Source organism: Aedes aegypti, unplaced genomic scaffold (genome assembly GCF_002204515.2).
Source record: "Aedes aegypti strain LVP_AGWG unplaced genomic scaffold, AaegL5.0 Primary Assembly AGWG_AaegL5_hic_scaff_150_PBJ_arrow, whole genome shotgun sequence".
In the NCBI taxonomy this organism is placed as follows: domain Eukaryota; kingdom Metazoa; phylum Arthropoda; class Insecta; order Diptera; family Culicidae; genus Aedes; species Aedes aegypti.
The window spans coordinates 63,278-84,702 of NW_018734955.1; the positions used below are offsets into that span (position 1 = coordinate 63,278).

Consider the following 21,425-nt stretch of genomic DNA (forward strand, 5'->3'; position numbering starts at 1 on the left):
GGTAGGCATCCCCCCAAGGATTAGCATCAGCTGCTCGGCACAGCTCTTTGAAGCAGTTGGACTTGCTCAGCTTAACCTCTCGTTTGAAAGCCGTTCTGGCTTGCAGGAACACAATTCTTCGCTCTTCTCCGACTTCCTCGTGCCTCGCTCTCTGATATCGTCTCTTTGCTTTAAGACTGCCTCGTTTCACCAGTATACGGGACGCCGGTTGTTTGATGGCCTCCGTTTTCTTGACATTGTTGTGTCACACGCCCTTGTCAGCTCCACCGCATCGAGATCCGGGATATCGCATTCCGCACGAAGTTCTTCGACGAAAAGGTCATTGTCGAAGGCCTTCGTCTTCCACTGCTGCAATTTTTACACATTTGTTTACACCCGATTCTGTTTTTGCACGGATTTTTTTTTACACGGCCGTGCAAAAAAAGTGTCCATACATTTTTTCCGCCAAAAACTTATTTTTGAATGAAACGTCGTGAAATAGTGTTACTTTTTTTGAACGGTTTTTGAAATTTTGAACTGAAATCTTTTTTTGCACGGTACGCATCCCCCGTGCAAAAACAGAATCGGGTGTACTGTACCCAACAAGAGAAGATTGTGATTTTTTAATGAATAATTTAATTATCAATGTGTTGATTATGTAACATTTATTTAAAGTATCTCTTATCAGTCTTGCACAAATCGCGTTATTTTTGAGCGTCTTTGTTTTACAAAATTTGTTATATGTCATAAATCTGAAAAAATATATATATCAGCGATTATATGACAATTGACCAGACTATCACAAATTCAAATTGATTTTTTTTTTTAATTTAGCATGTAAAATTTGTATTGGAACTGAAAATCCTCTTCCAGACGTGGTCGATTTGAAAATGGTCAAAAAACAAATCCTTATATTTACGTAAGAATATGAATAAAGCAAAAAACAGAGTTACCTATCCAAGAGAATAGGGATTAACCTTTCGTAAATCTGAGAAGTATTATTTTCATTACTATTTAAAATAATTGAAGAGTAATAACTTCATGATGTTGTCTTATGTGGAGAGAAAAATACGAGATTTTTCGAATTTAACCATCTTTTCAAGTGTTCTCTTACAAAGCCAAACAAAATTTCAAACAACAATTTATGTAAAACATCGTTATTACAATGTATTGAGTGATAAAACTAAGCGATGCGCTTTGTTTTTACTTATTCGTATCAATACGACAACTTAGTAGTGTGGTAAAGGACTCGGCTCTCAATCAGACAGTCCTTGGCTCGAATAACAGTCTGACGTGTTTTGTTTTTATTTTGACGGATTGTGCGAATCATGATTTTCGATCATTCGATGCATGATTCCAAATAATCAGCTACAGAAACAATGCTTTTGTTGCGTTACGGCAATCTCAGAAGGCCAAACCATGATGTAAATGATGTAATCTATAAAAATAAAAATGGAGTGGTGTTTGTATGTCATGAAATGGCTCAAGCACGGATGAACGGATTGACGTAAGATTTCCATTGTTGCACTCGTCAAGAGATGCGAAGTGATCGTGCGAGGAAAAGTCTCATGTATAATCGGGGAAATGCATTTTAAATGCTCACTCGAAGCACTACTCTGAATTGATGATCATCACTTGATATATCAAGTGTTCTGCCCGATAAAACATGTCAAAGCCGCAAAATTTATTCAACTTCTTCATCTTATCAAAATTATTTCCGAATTTCTCGAATTACAGTGATTACACTATTGCATGCAGAAAAAATGTGTAAAATATGTAAGCAATTTACTTTGGGTGATCAATAAAAATCCATAAAAGTATGCTGTCAGAGTGGATCAAGTGCTTATTATCAAAACAGCAAAAATGATCGACGCGCTGCTGATAAATGCGAGGAAATGAAAGATATTTCAAGTGGTTTGTCAGATTTTCTCACATCGAATGATTCATCTTCTCATCCATCAATAGAAAATCATAAATCTTACTTAATTCGATGCATTTGATCTTGATTTTTGATAATTTACCATGTTTGGTCAGAAATTGCTACAGTTTCTGTGCAGACAGAGCGAACCGAGTGTCAAAAAGCTATAAACTGATTGATTATTGCATTTATTGAGTCGATTTCAGAGTCCGATAGAAATTTTTGGTAGGTCTATGATATCTGTACGAAACGCTCTTTGAACCAGTATATTTTGGGCGGCACTCAAGATTTTCACTTGGTGTACTCTGACTGAACGCATATTTAAATATTTGTGGTGTTCAATACCCTGACCTTGTAAAACTTTAATGTTCAAGCTATCGTAATGCCATTGATTTTGGGGTTGAAGATATGGATTATTGAAGAATTAACGATACTGATGTCCCAGTTTGACCATGCAAGCATTGAATGACTATTATTTTCCTAGAAATTGTTCAGTCAGAGTAAACCAAATCACCGATCTCTAGTTCAGTCAGAGTGGACCAAGTTCTCATGGTCCATCAAAAAATCGTTCTATTAGAGGTTTGAATTATGTTTTTTATGCTTATCATAAAATCCTTTCAACTCTTAAATTTAAAGTTTCAACAAAAGAGGTCGAAATACACGTATCTGTCAAAGGATACAGGCTTTAGTGGAATTAAATGGTATAGTACTAAATTCGTTTTTCATCTACTTCACATTATATTGCTGTGTGCGTTTGAAATGCAAATATCAAACGCGGGAACATCAAACGCGGTAAGATTTTCCACAAGCAACCCGATGTCAAAGATACATTTTCTTTGATTGTTTTGTCTTACCGCATTTGGAGCTCATTTAGTTGAGATTTGGGTGGTAGGTCATTTGGCATAAAGTCGTTTGGCATAAAGCCGTTTGGCATAAAGTCATTTGGCATAATGGTCATTTGGCATAAAGTCGTTTGGCATAATGGTTGTTTGGCATAATGGTCGTTTGGCATAATAGTCGTTTGGCATAATGAGTCTGAAACCAAGAATTTCTCAATTTTCGTTTTTACGTTTCTATTCAATCTTTCTGATGACACAAGGCTTGTTTTGGCGTCAATTGATACAAAATGGCACTCTATTCAACAATCATTCGCTCTTGAATAAATTTAAGGTGATTATAAAACGAAGCCAAACTATGATTTTTTAAGTGCACAAGACTGGAGAATCTGGCAACAGTTCGCGTTGAAAATCAATCAAATTGCTTGCCTGCTGGTGGTGACCAATGGGATAAATTTTCAACGCGGAATGCTGTTTGGATCTCGAGTCTTGTGCTCTTGAAAATTTGACGAGTGACTTCGTTTTATAATCACCTTAAGCAAATTAGGAAAGTTATTGCCAATAGTATTTTATTATTTATCCAGAAATTACCCTTCTTTTATATATTAATTCTTCTTTTGAGTTTCGCTATTGGAACAAATTTTTGCACTGAAGATTTTTATATATTTAGCACAAATTTACCCTTCTATTAATTGTTCTATTTTTTTTCCTAAATATGATGTAACCATTATTATAGGTATGAAAACTGTTGATTTTAAATTTCAATAAATTTCTCCTTCTTTTATGCATAGGCTGTTCTTTGGAGCTATATTTTTTAAGTATTTTTGTATAGAACTGACAAAAGGGCGGCAATCGATAACATTGATCTGCTCAAATTATCAGCGAAAAGAGAAATCGATTACTGCAGTTTCTTTGATGGGTTGTGCTACTTTTCCCCGAATGTCGTTTCCCCAAATGCCATTTCCCGAATTATCCCGTTTCCTCGACTAGCCCACTCCCCCGGAAAATTTTTAGCACCCATAATTGTCGTTACTATATACATTTCAGGGAGGTTAACAAACTGACCATCTTATATGCACCCTTCTTTCTTTAATTGGCGGTTCTTTCGAGTTTTACCGTCTTCAGCATTTTTGCCAACATGAATGAATGAATTTTCTTTATTAGAGAGACTTTCAGCCCTTGGCTGGTTCGTCTCTCCTTTGCCAACATGTGTATAGACGAGAATGACAGAATACTTCCTTCTTTTGACTGTTTATCGTTCTTTCTCGTCACCACTTTTCGGGGGAACCAGTTATTGCCGCAATAATTTTTGGCGTCAATTCTTGTATTGGTTTAATTGTAAATTTTGCCTTCTTTTAAAAATAGGCTGTTCTTTATGTTTATACTGTTATAAATTTTATTATTTAGTAAAGCTAATTGTGAACCATTTTTATTATCAATTCTTGCCAGATGTGTTGTTAGAATAGTAATTATTTCGGAATTTGCCAATATTCAATATATACTTTTTTTGGGGCAAACGCGAGATATGCTGGAAAATATATTATTTCAATCACAAATTTTCCCTTTTCTCGATAATAGACGGTGTTTTTGATATACACTTCCAAAATTATAATTTAAATTGAACCATTGAAAAGTTTTGCCACAAATATTTTTTTAAGATGTGTTGTTCATTTGAGCTGTGCTGTGAAAAGATTTTTTTTTGCGTTAGAGTCTGAAACATTTTAAACGAAAAATAATCTGCTCTCGTATAAAGGCTATTTTTGCATTAAGTCGCATTAATAGATCTTTTGATTAGAGATTTTGATATTTTGCAAACAAAAATCATTCTTTTATCAAGTAATTTTCAGCGAGTGTTACGTCCAAACTGGGACAGAGCTTGATATGCAGCGAAACATTCTATGAGCGTTCCCTTGATAAATAACTGCGAACTTTCCTTGCCAATTTCTTCTTCTTTCTGGCATTACGTCCCAACTGGGACAAAGCCTGCTTCTCAGCTTAGTGTTCTTATGAGCACTTCCACAGTTATTAACTCAGAGCTTTCTTTGCCGATTGACCATTTTTTGCATGCGTATATCGTGTGGCAGGTACGAAGATACTCTATGCCCTGGGAATCGAGAAAATTTCCTTTACGAAAAGATCCTCGATCAGCGGGATTCGAACCCACGACCCTCAGCATGGTCATGCTGAATAGCTGCGCGTTTACCGCTACGGCTATCTGGGCCCCTTGCCAATTTACTGTTTTCAAATATGTATATCGCAACAAGCTCAAGGGTACTCTATGTTCTGAGATGTCGAGACCCGTCACGAGTTTTATTTAGTAATGCTCTATAATGTCACAGCAATTTTTGAAATTCTTAGCTCGGATAATCTCTGAACGAACACCACGCTTGTTTAGAACCTATTAAATTTTTTTGCTGTGGGCTCGGTGGTGTTGATCTCGATAAAAGCTTAAAAAATGCCGATATATATTTCAAGTCAATCATTATGCCAAACGACTTTATGCCAAACGGGGTACAATCCATGTGATCTCCTGTATTCAAATCACAATTAAAGAGAAACCTCAAAATCTGAGCCAAAAATATAAACATTTAGAGGTGGCGCAAGCGTCTTGAAGGTGAATTTTCAGGTTATAAAAAATAACCTTCAGAGAAGTACACATAACTTTGTTATTTTTCAACCGATTTTAAAACTTTTAGCACCATTATTTTTCAAATTAAAATTATAAAAACTTTCTACATGCTTTTGAAGCTAATTCAATTGTTTTCAAACCTTTCATACATCACATTTCACACAAAAAACATGATTTGTTAACGAAAAATGCCAGTTTTTTTTCAAATTTACTGCTTATAAAGGCATAACTGTCCCATATGGAATTAGTAGGCATTGAGAAAACAGCGATCAAAGTTTGAAGTTTGCATTTTCATACAAATATTTATAATTTTCTAGTTAATTTTTGAATGCAATATTCATCTAGCTCCACCCCGCAGAATACTCATTTTGCTAATATTGATCAGTGAAAAATATAAAGTTGTACATAATTCCAGTTTTGCAGTTGCTATCGGGGTTCAATGTTCATATAAAGACTGTTATACCTTTATTTTTCAATATGGGACTGCATCAACTTCATATTTTTCCACAACATTTTCCAACAATTTGAATGTTGCGATGAAAAGAGGTGTTAGTTTGAAAATCAATATGGGACAGTTATGCTTTTATGGGCAGTTTATGCCAGTTAAATATTATCTATAAAGCTGAAACTGGTTTTTCTCATTTGTTAAACCTTTGGGAACGACTTTGCAACAATTTTTAAATAATTTTGAAAAAAAAAAATAGGTTTGCATATGTTAGTCTGGTAAAATTATAGTAATCCTTTCTTACGTAAACAACAACATTCGGGTTTCAGGAGTTTTTGACGGGATTGGCGACTAAATCATTTTTTACGGTTTGAGTAGATTGAGTGATTATGCATCGAAATCTCAAGCGTGAGATTTGCGAAGCAGATCTCTAATGAGTTTGCTCTCACGGGAGAGCGATTGAGACTTGAGTGTGAGTCTATCAACACTGGTTTAAATAAAACAAAATCGTCACGAAAAACTGCCATCGCATTACAAATAGCAAGTGCAATGTAATGATAGATTTTTTGAACATTGTTTGGATTTTGGTTTTGAAAATTTTTAAAATCGTGATGGTTATTTTCTTCTTAAACCCAAGAATTGCGCTTTTAAAATTTTAGAGGTGGTTTTAATTCATATTCGCCATATGCTGTTTCCGACGTCATGGTGGATCACGAAACACAGTTTTTACAAGATTTATACACACAATGTCAAAATTATAGGGGAAGCTGGTCCAATTCTACAAATTTTGTATAATCTGTTACATTTTGAGGACAACCATCCACCCCTTTTAGCGTCAAATAAGCCTTTTATTTACTGAGAGCTTTCCTTATCAATTTACCATTCTTGTACATGTACCTCTGTGCCAAGGAACTCAAGGAAATTGTCAATGCAATAATGTCCTCCGCCACCAGAATTCGAACCCATAACCCTCAACATAGTCTTGCTGAACAGAAACGTGCTCACCGGTATTTGTAATACTTGCTTGTGTTCATATATCAATTATGTTTTTTAACAAAGTTTTCCCTATTTATGAATATAGGGTTGTACCATAGCATTACGGCATCAGTGTGATTATTCACGTCATAGTTGCAAGCATTTCACCAGAAATTTGCCCTTCTTTCTTAAATAGGTTGCTCCTTCTAGTTTTTGTCGGATAAGCTAGTCACTGATATTTTCACATGGAACAGTTAAGGCATTTATTAAAGTTAATCTTACGATAAATTTAATCAGAAATTTTATCTTCTCTTATTTTTGTCTATTAAAACAGTTAGGTCTCATATGGAACTTGGAACTTCTCACCACTTTTCTGCCATAATCATTTCTTAATTGTCTTGAATTACAACTAGTGTTTGTGGTTATCTTACCAAAATTCAGCTGAATGATCCCTCAAACTAACGCAATTTTTAACTGTAGGGCGATAGGAGGCCGCCGTTTCTCTAACATGCACAAGTTTATTAGCGTTTCTATGCCACATTGGAAAGAATGTCTATCAGCTTAGCCTTTAAGCGGGTTCCATAGAGCCATTGCCATAAAATCTTTTGGAAGATCCTAATGCTAGTAGACCGACATCTATAGAAATATAAGTGAAGGAAGTGAGTAGCAGTGTCCAAAAGAAGACTTTTTTTCTTATTGGCATTAACGTCCTCACTGGGACAGAGCCGGCTACTCAGCGTAGTGTTCAATGAGCACTTCCACAGTTATTGACTGGGAGCTTTCTTTGCCAAAGTTGCCATTTTCCCATTCGAATATCTTGTGGCAGGTACGATGATATTCTATACCCAGTGAAGTCAAGAAAATTTCCATTACAAAAAGATCTTGGACCGACCGTGAATCGAACCTAGACCTAGACCTTCAGCATGGCTTTGCTTTGCAGTCGCGGACTCTAACCACTCGTCTAAATAAAACGTTACTACATCCTAATTGTGTGCATATTATAGTTATCCTTTTCAAAATAAATACACCCTTCTTTGCGAAATAGGCTGTTCATCAGAGCATTGCAGTGTGGATGTGTGAATCTCACCAAAATAAGAGGATACATCCAAAATGATAATCTAATATTTGAAAAATGCAATGTTAAGCCAAAATCGTTTAATACTCATAAGGAACCGTACAATTATCTCCCCACCTTCTAATCAAATTAGTCTCAAAATATTATGCAAAGCCATTACCCCTTTCGGGGTAGTATCATAGAGTCATGATTAAACTTGATATTATGCAGTAATTGAAAAAGTAGAACATCATCTCAATGTTAATATTGAAAGAATTTTGATGTCATAATTTAATTTATAATAAAATACGTTTCTCGGGGTAATGACCCATTCGGGGTAGGGATTGTAAAATAAATTATGACATCAAAATTTGACTATCAGTAGTTCATTCACTGGGTTACAATACGTTTTTGAAATGATAAACAAATTACAAATTATGATATGATTTTGCTATTAACATGATTCCATAAGTTATTGATGCAGAACTCATGAATATCATAATAAAATCGGTTAATAAATTTATTCATTATTTTACTCTTGGTTTGTCATTCATCTCTAACCGGGCAATGGAAGAACGTGATTTTGAGTACTTTAAACGTAATTTTGAGCTATCTAGAAATGCATAATCTTGCCAAATATGTCACCTTGACATGTCAAACATGTCCAATTTTGATTTCCCTGCAGAGTTACAGCACCGATAAAAAAATGAGATCATGTCTCCCCAGTCTCCCCTACTATATAAATCCTCACTGCATTCGATGGGAAAAACCATCGCCTAGTGGCATGTAGATGTACCGTTTATGTCATTGATCCCACATATTCCAATGAATCACTTTCCACCACTAGACTATCTGCAACAAGATAATTATAATTAGCTCATTAAAAAACTTGCGGTCCATCACTCACAAAGTCCACAACGAAAGACATTGACTCCTGATCGACCCCAACAAGAGCGGGAGAGACTCTAAAAACGATAGAACCACCTGTCGTCACTGCACTTGTCCGTCGCTCGATCACTGGCACGTGGATCAGAACAGCGCATTGAACCGGTTCTGCCGCCTGCAGTTCAAACCGTAATCCTCGCCCAGCCACAGCCGAAGCGCAATTAAAGTTCTCGATTTTATTTAACGACTCCTCCTGACCCGGGCAGTTGTTTGAAATGTTTTGTCGGAAGAAGAAGAACTGCCTCGGTGGCTGTTTGGTGTTGCTCGTGGTGGGGGTGGCCATGGCCTCATCCGCTACACCACCCAGTAAAACCGTGAGTATCAGGGGGGGATCGATGGGTATTCAGGACAAGAGCTTTGATATATGATTTCGTTTCTTCCTGAAGTTGACCAATGCAGCACGGTACGGATTGGCAGCTCACAGACATCATGTCATCACCCACGATGGATACCGTCTGGCCTTGTACCGAATTCGATCGCATGCTCACGCCCGAGGAATAGTTCTGCTCCAGCACGGCATTCGTCAATCGTCCGCTGATTGGTTGATGATCGATCGAAACCTTCCGATGCAGCTATTGGAGGCTGGATTCGAAGTATGGCTAGGGAACTCCCGAGCATCACCGGAAACGGTCCACATAAAGCATCTGAGGAACTCCACGGAATTCTGGGACTTCAGCTTTAACGAAATAGGATACCTCGACTTGCCGGCCATGATCGACACCGTGTTGACGGTTGCCCGTAGGAGTTCGCTTCAATTGGTTGGCTTCTCGGAAGGATCTACGGCCTCGTTGATCTTGCTTTCGGAACGGGTTTCGTACAACGCCAAGGTCGCCTCGTTGAATGTGATAGCTCCGGCTACGTTCATGATTAACAGTTTGATAAAGCAGTTCGCCTACATTTACGAAACATTCCGCGACAGCTTCCCAGTGAGCCTTCAGGAGCTGGTGACCGGCAGTGAGAAACCGTTGATCAATTCGGCGAAGCAGTTAGAGCATTTCCATCAGCTGCTGGTGACCGGCCGCTTCCGACACTTCGACTACGGCGAGTGGGACAATGTGAAGTATTACGGAGTGGAAAGGCCACCTCCGTATTCTCTGTGGAGGATCACGACTCCGGTAACGGTACACTATGGGACTGCTGATGGGATCGTGCCTCCGGACGATGTTCGCAATTTGGCCATGCAGCTGCACAAGAGCACCAAGGTTCGCATTGTTCAGCACGATCGATTCGACCATCGGGACTTCATGATGCAACCGGATGCTGCCGTTCGGGTGTATCCTCGGGTGGTTTATGCTATTGTGGAGTCGTCGCATTGAGATCTGTGGGGTTATGATTTAAGTTGTTGATAAACCATTTTGATGATTGTGATAATTTTGATATGCTTTTATTAAAGTTGTGGTATCAAGGTGTTAAGTCAGTGCCACATTTTTGCATGAAAATATTCATCCTTTCACGACAATCGACGACCAGCTCAAATTTATATTTCAGCAATCAGCACGTACCGCAACAATCGCACCAACTTGCCACTGAATCGAAAGTAGTTTCATCCCGACATAAATATTCAAGCCACAACCTGTGCCACCGAGTACCGGTCTTCTTCTGTTCCCAAGCGGTTCAATCAATTGCTGTTCAATCACACAACCGACAAACACGATTCTCAAACGCTTCAGAGTGCACCACGGCTAGCAATTGGTTCGCGATCGCGATCATGGCATGAAGAGCTTATTTATGTTACCAGGCAAGCGACAATCATTCGTTAGAATTCAGGTTCCAGGACCGAACGTGACAGACTTCACGCACACATTGCGTCTGATCGCTCGAAAAGGCTGCAATTCAAAGTTAGACAGGCGAACAGATCCAGGATACAGTTCAACATTCCAGTCTGATACCCGATCAAACGTCCCGAAGTGTATGTTTTACGCACGTGCTTGGAATGGGTAATAAGTGACGACAAAAAGGGGTGCTTACGCAAATCGAACATTGAGGACGCGAACATAATGACAGTGGATATGCAGAACTTCGACAATGGTCAATTGAGTAGGAAAGACCCGATTGGTAGAGTATGACAGAAATAGGCAAAAGTGGAATCAGTTGGTTTAGATTCATTGACAATAATGATGAGCTTTTAGTTTGAGGTTTATGATTGCAGGTTTTATGAATATGTACATGGAAACTAAATTATAATCGTTAAATCAGTGTTGTTAGCTATTGACACGTTACTTTGACAATTGAATATTGCCAATATCATCGTTCCCCGTGGAAAAAGTCATCGGAAAATGTTTTACCCGGTGACCTTTTCCGAATCACTATCGGTTGGCAATATTCACTAATGCAAAATTTTTTGCGTGGGATGATGCTATAAACATTTGAATTTTTACAAAGTGTTGACATTTAACAGCAGTGGTTGATTTACATTTAAGACGAAAGGCGCAAAAAAGTTAAATTCCGTAAATTTGGGTGCGCTCTCTAGAAGTGTATACTTTACAGTGCCCGATCGGTTGTAGCAACATTTGTTCTTAACGCCGTGTCAAAATCAAACAATTTTCTAAAATTGTTCGATTTTAGCATTGAATGTGTATCAATAACACAGTGTAACAAAAAAAAAAAACATTTCGCATATCTCAAAACTGTCTCTAGTTTGGGCTTCTGAATCTTATGCTGCTCTCAGAAATATTCCAGCACGTCACAATTTCGAGCTACAGTTCGTCAAAGTTGTATAAACAGGGTTTCGACTCAATTTTGAAAACAAAATTCCCTGACTTTCCCTGACCTTCCAGTCGTTTTCCAGAAAAAATTCCAGATAACTGAATTGGTTAAATTGAACCTAAATAAGTAGGCTTTATACAAGAAGATACATATCCGACGTTTTTCACGATGTATACTTTATGATATAGGTCGTACTGTTATGCTACCATATTTCGCGCACGCTCCTAATTTCGCTCACTGCCATTTTATACATGAGTTGATACATATTGGACAATATAATTGCATGTTAGGTAACCATGGCTAAAGTAGAATTGTTCAAAATACTAGCCAACAAAAATGTCTTCCGAAAAACATGTTTAAAATGTCAGTGATCAAGTGATATGATAAAACTGAGCAATTGAGTACTTATCACATTCCAAACTTGAAAATTTGTATGAACAAAGATGTACTCAGCAACTCAACTACCTCAGATATAATTTCACAAATTTCAGGCATAAACCTGCTTCCTGTTTAAACATTATTATAACTTATTTATATGAGACGCAACACTATAACGATCATCCACCATACTTTTTAGTAGAAGAAATCTATGCTGAAATTTGGCATTTTTTTTTCAGATAAAATGTGAGCCATTACCAAAGAACTTTCTTGGAGAATTGCTTCAAGGAATTCCACATCGATTTTTTCCACATATTTTTTCAGATATTTCTCCGTGAACTCCGTGAACTCTGCTAAGATATCCCCTAGAATCACCTTATCGCCATGATTCTTGAATAAACTTTAGAGAATTTCTTTCAGTCTTGAATTTTTCCAAGAATAGCATTTGAAATTCCTGACATTATTATTTCAGGAATATTTTTAATGATATTTTTCAGGAATCACATAGATTTTTTTCCCAAAATGTTTTCATTTTTTATTAGGGTACTTTATTTTCAATAATTGTTCACGATGTTTCGTTACAGGTAATTAGTTTCAGTTAAATTTATATGATTCTGATATGAATTACGTAGGTTTTCTCCCCGAAAAAAATATCTAAATATTCTTAACTGAATGCATTAGGGGTTAAATAATGCGCTAATAATAAGTTTTCTGATGTTCCTCTGGAATTTTATGTGCCTTCTGAAATGGTCCAAAATATTCCTCTAAGAATTCTTCTATGAGTATCTCCAAGTAATCTCACCAAAGATTATCGAGCAGATTCCTTCAAAGAATATTCCTGAAACTTTTGCTTTTCAATGATGTTCTGGATTCCCTGACCCTGATGAAAATCAAGGATTTTCGAGAATTATCTTCAGAATTACTGGAGGATTTCTTGGGTATTGGGAAAATCCTAGGAAAATCTTTAAGAAAGCTCCTGAAAAAATCCTGATGAAAGGCGGTAGTATCTGAATAAACTGTTTTCGGAAACAACCTAGGAAAAAATAAGGAAATAACCTCAAAACCTCAAAAAACTCTCCTAGTTTAAGAATCCGTGTCGGTATTGATTACGTAACATTTCTTTGAAGCATCTCTTATCAGTCTTGCACAAATCGCGTTATTTTTTAGCGACTTTCTTTCACAAAATTAGCTCTATGTCAGAAAGCGCGTATAGTAAATATCTGAAAAAATATATTAATCAGCAACGATATGATAATTGATCGGACTATCACTTATTCAAATTGAAACTTTAAACTTAAGCATGTAAAATTTGTATAAGAACTAAAAATCCGATTCTAGAAGTGGTCGATTTAAAAATGGTCAAAAAACAAAACCTTATATATATATACGTGAAAACATGAATGAATACAAAATTAAAGTTGCCTATCCAAGAGAATACGAATCAACCTTTCGTAGATCTGAAATGTATTATTTTTAATACTATTTAAAATACCTGAAGAGTGATATTTTCTTATGTGGAGAGAAAAACACGAGATTTTTTAATTTTTTCAAGTGTTTTCTATCGAAGCCAAATGAAATTCAAACCAAAACTTATGTGAAACATCTTTGATACAATGTACTTAAACTCATCACGGTGAAAGATTTTGATAAAATAAAATATTTTCCTAGTTATATTTCAACAAAAACAAAATGTAGGGTCTGTGCTGACCAGATGAGAATTGATTTTCTAGAATTTAAATTTTCAATCAAACAAATTTATCACGGATGCTGGTTGAAATAGCATACAGAAAGGCACAAAAATATAAAAATATTTGATTGTTTGAAAAAGTTCTATGATTTTCATTATCAAAGTCGTGCCCATACTTTCTGGGATACCCTATATAACAAAACATTCGACCAGTTTTGCTTGAATAGCTAACTTTTGAAGATTGACATGATTTTATGGAGTTAATTCCCTTTTTTCCAAGATTTTGAGTAAAATGCGCGGAATTAGGCAATAAGTTGGTCTAGGGAATTTAAGAACAAAATATTTTCAAAACAATCCACGCCAGCTTCGAAGTAGTTGTTTGGAGACCACTTTAAATGCTTTTTATTTCAGAAAGTTTGAATTTTGAGTATAATACGTTGGAAAGATAACCTGATGCATATGTCATGGTATCAGTTGACAAGAAAATTATTTCATTGCACATTTTTTCATATATCGTATTGATAGTAAACATCATGAGACGGGGTTGGTGGTCTGATGGCTACCGCTTCTGCTTCATATGCAAAAGGTCATGGGTTCAATCCCAGGCCCGTCCCTTTCCTCGTACTTTGTAGTTATATATCTCTCACTTGCTTCTATCTTCCATTCTAAATATATCACACTCAAACTATTCGTTCATAGCAAACGCTAGAACCAGAGACGGACAAGAAACCGTTTCGCTAACGCTTCCTACTTCCACGCGCACGCCTTTCTTACGCCTGATACATAGGCAGTCTGCTAACCACAAAAGCAAACCTCTCTGCCATGCCTTTCCCCCAATCCATACACTCCCGCATGAACTGGCGTGGATGCAGTGGAATATACGGTCTACGTGGGAGCCAGTTCAATGCATCATCAATTCCTCCCTTTTCCTCTCATTGGTCTGCAATCTGACGTGGCAGGTGTCATTGTTGCCTAAAAATAGAAAATCACCAGCACTTATACACTGAGGATGCCTGTTAGTCCCAAGCAGTCATTCGGTTGGTTCCTTGTGTAAGTGAAGCTGATCTGGCGATACTGGAGTGCATCCACGGGCGGCCAATCAAGCTCAAGCTCAAGCGTATTGATAGTAAACATCATGATTATCAACTTATTGCTGACTTCGAGCCGTTTATTGGAATTATGATGGTGTAGTATTGATATTTTTCCCTGACCTCAAGAGAAATTCCCTGACTTTCCCTGGCCTTCCAGGTCAAAAATTGAATTCCCTGACATTCCCTGACTTTCCAGGTTCTTCCAGGTAGTCGACACCCTGAATAAAACACTGGTTTTATAAAACACTGGTTTTAATATCTCCACATTAAATTCAGAGTATTATTTGTCAAACTATTTAGTGATCTAATTCAATAAGCAAATAGGATTTCAACATTTTTTTTTTTTTCAAGATATAATTTGGCTTGAATTTCACGATAAAATTTAGATTAAATCGACTTTTCTAACAAAATTCTTCGTTTCGTTTATGTGGTACAGGTATACCTCGATTTAGTGGACATTTTGATTTCAAAATTGATTATAAAATCGAAATATACATAAAATGAAAGCAAATATTTTATCTCACCTTTTACTATCCATTAAATCAAAAGTTCGTTAGAATGTATTATTATCGCTGAATAATCAATTTCCGATACAAGGTTCAGTGTTTCACGGTTGGCTTGAGCTAACAAATTCTTGACGAAAGCAGCCCCGTCATTGAAGTATTACATTCTAACTCAAATTGTGTATATTTTTTATTAGAATACCTTTAAAAACAAGACGAAAACGAAAATGTTGGGCTCCCAAAAAAATAAAATAAAGGGTTTTAGCCAATTGGGCACTTTTCTCAAGGAGATTTTTGATCTAAAACATATCATATTTTTTTCTTGCGGAATCATAAACCACATAGACCATGTTTTGGGCATCTCAGGCCCCCTTCCTATGCTGAGAGTAGGCTAGGTTACTTTCTCAAGAGGACATTTCGGCGCTTTCGCACACCGTTCTGATACCCACTTTCTGGTCGGTTTGCCCTAACTTGCTCCTGATTTTCGAGTATACGGCTAATGTGCTGCTAGTGCTAGTTTCTAGCAATTGAACATATCGCATTGAATCGTCGTATCTGATGACGCATTTCCTTTTTTCGTCATTAAGTTGGAACCTATGACATTTGGTCGAAAGACATTTGGTGGAATGAAATTTAGTCGAATGACGTTTGGTCGAAAGTACAGTTGGTCGAACGGACATTTCGTCGAATGGACATTTGGTCGAAAAGGTTAAGTTGAAACAGAAAGCATATATCTGGTCGAACCGACATTTCGTGGAAAGAATAGTGCTGGAGTCTAAATAGTATGTAGCATTTTGTAGCTAATGCAAGAGAGATTGAATAATAGAAAAAGTATCAGCCATTTTACCAAAAATTATTGCGATTAGCGAAACTTTGATATTCAATTTGATGGATGCTCTTCCAATGTATTAATCTACCTCTTGCGTTTTTAAATGTTCCATGCTGCTTTTTCATTCAGGCCATGTTCAAAGATTCGACAATTCGAGATCTTAAATGGAAACAAGTTAACTTTTTCCGCCTCAGTCAACTCGTCTTCTCTTACCCGATACATAGAATAAGCATAGTGTTCATTTTAAATAATCCAAAGCTTCTACTGCAAACTCTGTTATTCACCCGAGATCATCAACACTGTCAGCAAAGCCATATATTTGCTTGAGTAATGTTATTAAACTGGAAGTCACAATAAGCCAATTTGTCATAAGTAAGGTTCTGATTTAAGCATTCAAATTTCTTACCCACGTCCGTGAGCTGCAAGACCCGGATTTCAAAGAAAGGTCCCGAGCATTCTCTCTGATTGCTTTCATCAGATGAGCTGATCTTCATTACGAAGAACAATGATATTTCAAAAGAATAATAAATGAAGAAAACATTATGTTCACATCGTTGAAGAATAACATAACTTGTTGAGCAGTTTTTCAATGAATGATGACATTTTAAAAGAATAATAAATTCACTAGAGCTTAAAATTTCAATCACTGTACAAAAAAAACTACTATGAAGTACATTTCAATAATAATTGAAATCCTAGATTTTGGCATAACTTCAAATTACAAATAAATTTTTTTTTTTTTTTTTTTTAAATCTTTATTAGAGTGTATTTTAACGCACGAGGGCTAGTTCTACACTAAATAAAAAATTGACTTTGGAAATAAGACTACATAAAATGTCCCATTATTTATTAAACAACACTTAATAATTCAGATTATTCAAAAGAATACGTAATCTTATGGGTATATTCATAAATTTTATAACGCCAAAAATTGTCATTTTTGACACCCACCAACCCCCTTGTAACGATTTTTGTATGAATATTCTACAAATTGCGTATGCACTGTAACACCTCAAGGACACCAATTCACCCCCTAGAGCGTTATGAAATTTGTGAGTGGGCCCTATCAACTTTGCAAAACTTAGGAAACCATCATCAATTTCACCAAATGATTCCGTTCAACTAAACATCATTCGACCAAAATATTTTTCCAAAGCCCTTCGACCAAATGTCCATTCGATCAAATGTCCTTTCGACCAAATGTCATTCGACGAAATGTCCTAAAGCCATTAAGTTGAATGTTTCACGCGTCATCGGGATATCATTATTGTCTCCTACCCATAAAAACGAATCTATGACATTTGGTCGAATGGACATTTCGTCGAATGGACATTTCGTCGAATGGACATTTGGTCGAAAAAATTCAATTGCAACAGAAAGCATAAAACATTTGATCGAACCGACATTTCGTGGAAAGAACATGTTGTAGAATCTAAACAGTATGGAACCAAGGTTTTACGTTTAGTCTCATTTTCGTCGTGAGTAGCGTTTTGTCGCTAATACACAGAGTAATTGAATAATTGAAACAAGTATCAGCCATTTTACCAACAATCTCTCTACGGCTAGCAATATTTTGTTATTCATTTTGATGGACCTTACTGCTTTTTCATTTAGGCATGTTCTGCGAGATGAGATAAGCTGATCTTAAATAGAGACAAGCAAACTTTTGTCACCTCAGCCAACTCTTACCCGATACATAGAATAAATACAATTTCAATTATTCCGAGCTTCTACCGCAAACTCTGTAATGCATCCAATGTCATAAACACCGAGGGCAAAGTCCTATATTTGCTTGAGGAATGTTATTAAGCTGGAAGTCACAATAAGCCAATTGGCCATAAGTGCAGGGTGTCCATTCAAAATCAGTTTTCAAATTCCCGGATTTTTCCTGGATGTCCAAGAACTTAAAAAACAGATTACAAAAAGATCCTGCGACTCTATATCAGGGCTGTTACAACAGTCGCAAATTTCGCCAGGCCAGGCGCAAACATCACGAATGACTGCAATTCTGTCGCGAAAATCGCGGATTTCCTAAATCATGCCACAAAAATCGCCAATAAATTGTTTTGACACAAGTTGTGCAGTTCATCATTAGGAAATTTTTATTTAAAAATGTAAACTTTCGTCATCTCATTGAGTGCTGTAAAGTGCAATTTATAGTTTAGTCACTAGGGCCCAGTTTTGCAACAAATAGCATTTTTTTTCGTTCAAAATCAAGAAAGTTTACTTTTCTTGAGCGGAACAGCATACTTAGCTTTAAACTGAAAACCTGTTTGTGAAGTATCGATGATGGAAATAGTTACGATGACGGATTCTTGAAAGTAAAAAATGTGGTGTAGGAAAATATAAAAAGCAATAACATTTGATCTGTAATCCGACATTTAACAAAAAGCATTAAAGAATATAAATAATGAAGGCACTTGCTAAGATGGTTAGGATTCATTGTGTATCTAGATATAATATCGGAAAAAATGTCAGTTAAACAATTTGCTACCATTCTGAAAATGTACAATTCGAAAGCATATAATTTAAAAGTCGATAACGGTGGCGGCCACATCCTTACGGTTATCGGGGAAGGGAAAGAATGTTAAACAACCATTGTTACTAGAGACCGAGTATACCTCTGCATATCCACAGTTTCCGTGGAAAGGATATTGGGTTAGTGGGATAAGTAAAGGATCTGCGAGTCGAAATATTCACGCATCTTTTATAAAACGTCGAAAGAGCTTTAAATGTATAATGCAATGTACTGTATATTGGTCAATTACTTTCGGATTGATGAAATGTTACCGTAATCCGGGTCATTTGGCGAGTTTGGTCGGTATCAAAAAGCAATATCTTTTAAGGATGCTTCATACGTGCCAAGATTTCAAACAGTTTTAGTTTTATAAGGATAGTTTTGCACAGAAATATTAACAGTTTTTTTTATGTGTAAGCAATACTGTTGGAAAAGTCAGTACTAAACAATCCGCTGGTGCTAAGTTTATATGCAAAATTTAAGTATATGAATTTTGTTGAACTATTGAACTCGATTTTAAAATCATACTGCATAACTATCGTAGTTTTTCGAACCGTTTATTTTCGGAAAACGTGCCTAAACTTTACAATAAAATGGTCAAATGCAAAAGCTGTAAGATTTTTTTACGTCATTTTCTGTATTTGGGGACCCACATTTAGTAGATGGAGAAATTTATTATTCTTATTTTTACTTTATTTTTTGAAAATCAATTTCGCCCCAGTGGACCATTTTCAATTTTTTTTATTTTCAAGCTAGGTTTATGATACATTATTATTTCCTAAAAAAATAGTTACATGCACTGATGGAGATCAACGAAGTACTGGTTTTGCCGAAATTAAGTTGACAATATCTCAGTTCCTAAGGATAATATAACAGAAAGTTATAGTGATTAATTTGCCCCTGGATTACGGTGCTAAGAAAAGTGCATAAAAGAACACAGAAATTTTATAAAACAATTAAGTTTACACAACAATGTTAAAATATTTTTTACGAAAAATCAATTGGGTATTGTGAAATGAAGATTTCGATGAAAATTTGAATATTTTTTTGGCGCGGATTGGTGCTTCTGCTTCCAGACGCGGATCGAATTTCAGAAGTCGCGGTTTTCGCGAATAACATTTTGAAGTTTTTGTAATAGCTCTGTATTTTTGGTTAAAATTTTTAAAGAGTTTTAGATCCAAAGATATAACATATTTGTTGAAATATCTAAAAGATTGTGACCCCCTCGAATAGGGTCTTCAAGCCCTGTCCCAATTTTAGTACCAAACGCTAAAACTTAGACCAGAAACACATGTTTACTAAATATTTAAATGGTTTTCGTTGGCGTAAGTCCAAAAACATTTTTTACGGTTTTTGAGATTTTGTCAGACCCCTTGGTTTAAACTCAAATTTTGGGTATATTTTGTTTACCGTGTCCCTTCCAAAATGTCAGATAGGAACAACTGCTTCTTCATTCTGGCGTTACGTCCCAACTGGGACAAAGCCTGCTTCTCAGATTAGTGTTCTTATGAGCACTTCCACAGTTATTAACTGAGAGCTTTCTTTGCCGATTGACCATTTTTGCATGTGTATATCGTGTGGCAGGTACAAAGATACTCTATGCCCTGGGAATCGAGAGAATTTCCTTTACGAAAAGATCCTCGACCAGCGGGATTCGAACCCACGACCCTCAGCATGGTCATGCTGAATAGATGCGCGTTTACCGCTACGGCTATCTGGGCCCCATAGATATGAACAACCCTAGTGTTAAATTTCTCACGTTAAGACTTAGAGCCCTGTGGCGTTTTTTTCGACAAAGTGATCGTCAAACATGATCAAAAGTGTCAAGGTTCATGTTTGGAATTATTTTTAAAATTAAAATTTAAATATGTTATATCCGTCGCAAGAACATGCTCTTTCGTATTATTAAATAAGAACAAGAATTCATTAAACATTTTAGGACCCAATTCATAGGAAGTTCAGAGAAATTTTGGAATTATATAAACAAATAGCCAACCCATTTCCTTCTAAGAATGCCTTAGGAATTAGGCGTTAGACATGGCTTGTTCATGGAGAAATATTTGATCTGATGAAACTCATGTTGAATCCAAAAAAAAAATTACAGAGACGCTATTGCCAAATACATGTTATTGTTCTCCTATGTAACTGGCTGAAACTTTTGACATAAATCCAAGATTGCAATTTCCAAGTAATCTTCAAAAAATTTGATCGATATATCAAGAATCTTGTCAAAAACATAACAAAAATTTGGTCAAGAATACCTAGAGGCCCTCGTTATTGTTTTATCCATCAAAGATCTAGTTACGAAATATGTTTTGGATGATTGAAAGAATTCGCTGTCAATCTGCAGAAATCTACACAAAATTTCGTCGGAGGCCTCATAATAACTTTGTAATAAATCAAAGACTAGTCAAATTAGTAATCCTGACAAGGCTTCATCAAGAATCAGTATCATCAACATCCCTAGAAATCCGCCAAAGGGAACTCTTAATGAATCTGTCCAGGATTTCAAAAGATCTCCCAATAAATGCAAACTTTTTTTGGCTTAGCATTTTGCCAACCTCTAAAAATCTACTAAGAATTTCATGCAAAATCAGCCTAGGATCTTTTCTACAATCCACTAAAAATCTTATTCGCAATTTACTAATACTTCAGTGATCTCTCAGAAAGAACTTTCAAATACTGGTCAATTATCGGTTCGATTCCAGTAAATATCTCATTAAATATTTACCAAGAACTAAAATGGAAATCTAACACTCATCTCGAAAAGCACCTTGCCAAAAATCCTTAAGTACCCTTCCAGAAATGTTTCAAAGATCCTACTTACCAAAAATTATTCATAATGTGAAGTACTAATAACAGACGACTTAAAATTTAAACAAACCGGTAGTTTTATGTTTGAAATACATATTTTCCCGGGGTGTTCTCCAAA

The 21,425-nt window shown here is 36.1% G+C and overlaps 1 protein-coding gene across 1 annotated transcript; it reads left to right on the top strand.

The window, feature by feature from the left end:
• The first annotated feature begins 8,377 nt into the window (after positions 1 to 8,377).
• Positions 8,378 to 10,190, top strand: LOC5576495 (lipase 1). Its single transcript, XM_001662637.2, has 2 exons — positions 8,378 to 9,095; positions 9,168 to 10,190. Exons 1-2 carry the CDS (start codon positions 8,997 to 8,999, stop codon positions 10,095 to 10,097), a joined length of 1,029 nt encoding a protein of 342 aa, XP_001662687.2. The 5' UTR covers positions 8,378 to 8,996; the 3' UTR covers positions 10,098 to 10,190.
• Positions 10,191 to 21,425: the final 11,235 nt, after the last annotated feature.

Excerpts from the sequence above, each read along its gene's own strand:
- LOC5576495 (XM_001662637.2), top strand. The coding sequence starts at position 8,997 with ATGTTTTGTCGGAAGAAGAAGAACTGCCTCGGTGGCTGTTTGGTGTTG. Across the intron at positions 9,096-9,167 it reads CTACACCACCCAGTAAAACC|TTGACCAATGCAGCACGGTA; the intron begins GTGAGTATCAGG and ends TTCTTCCTGAAG.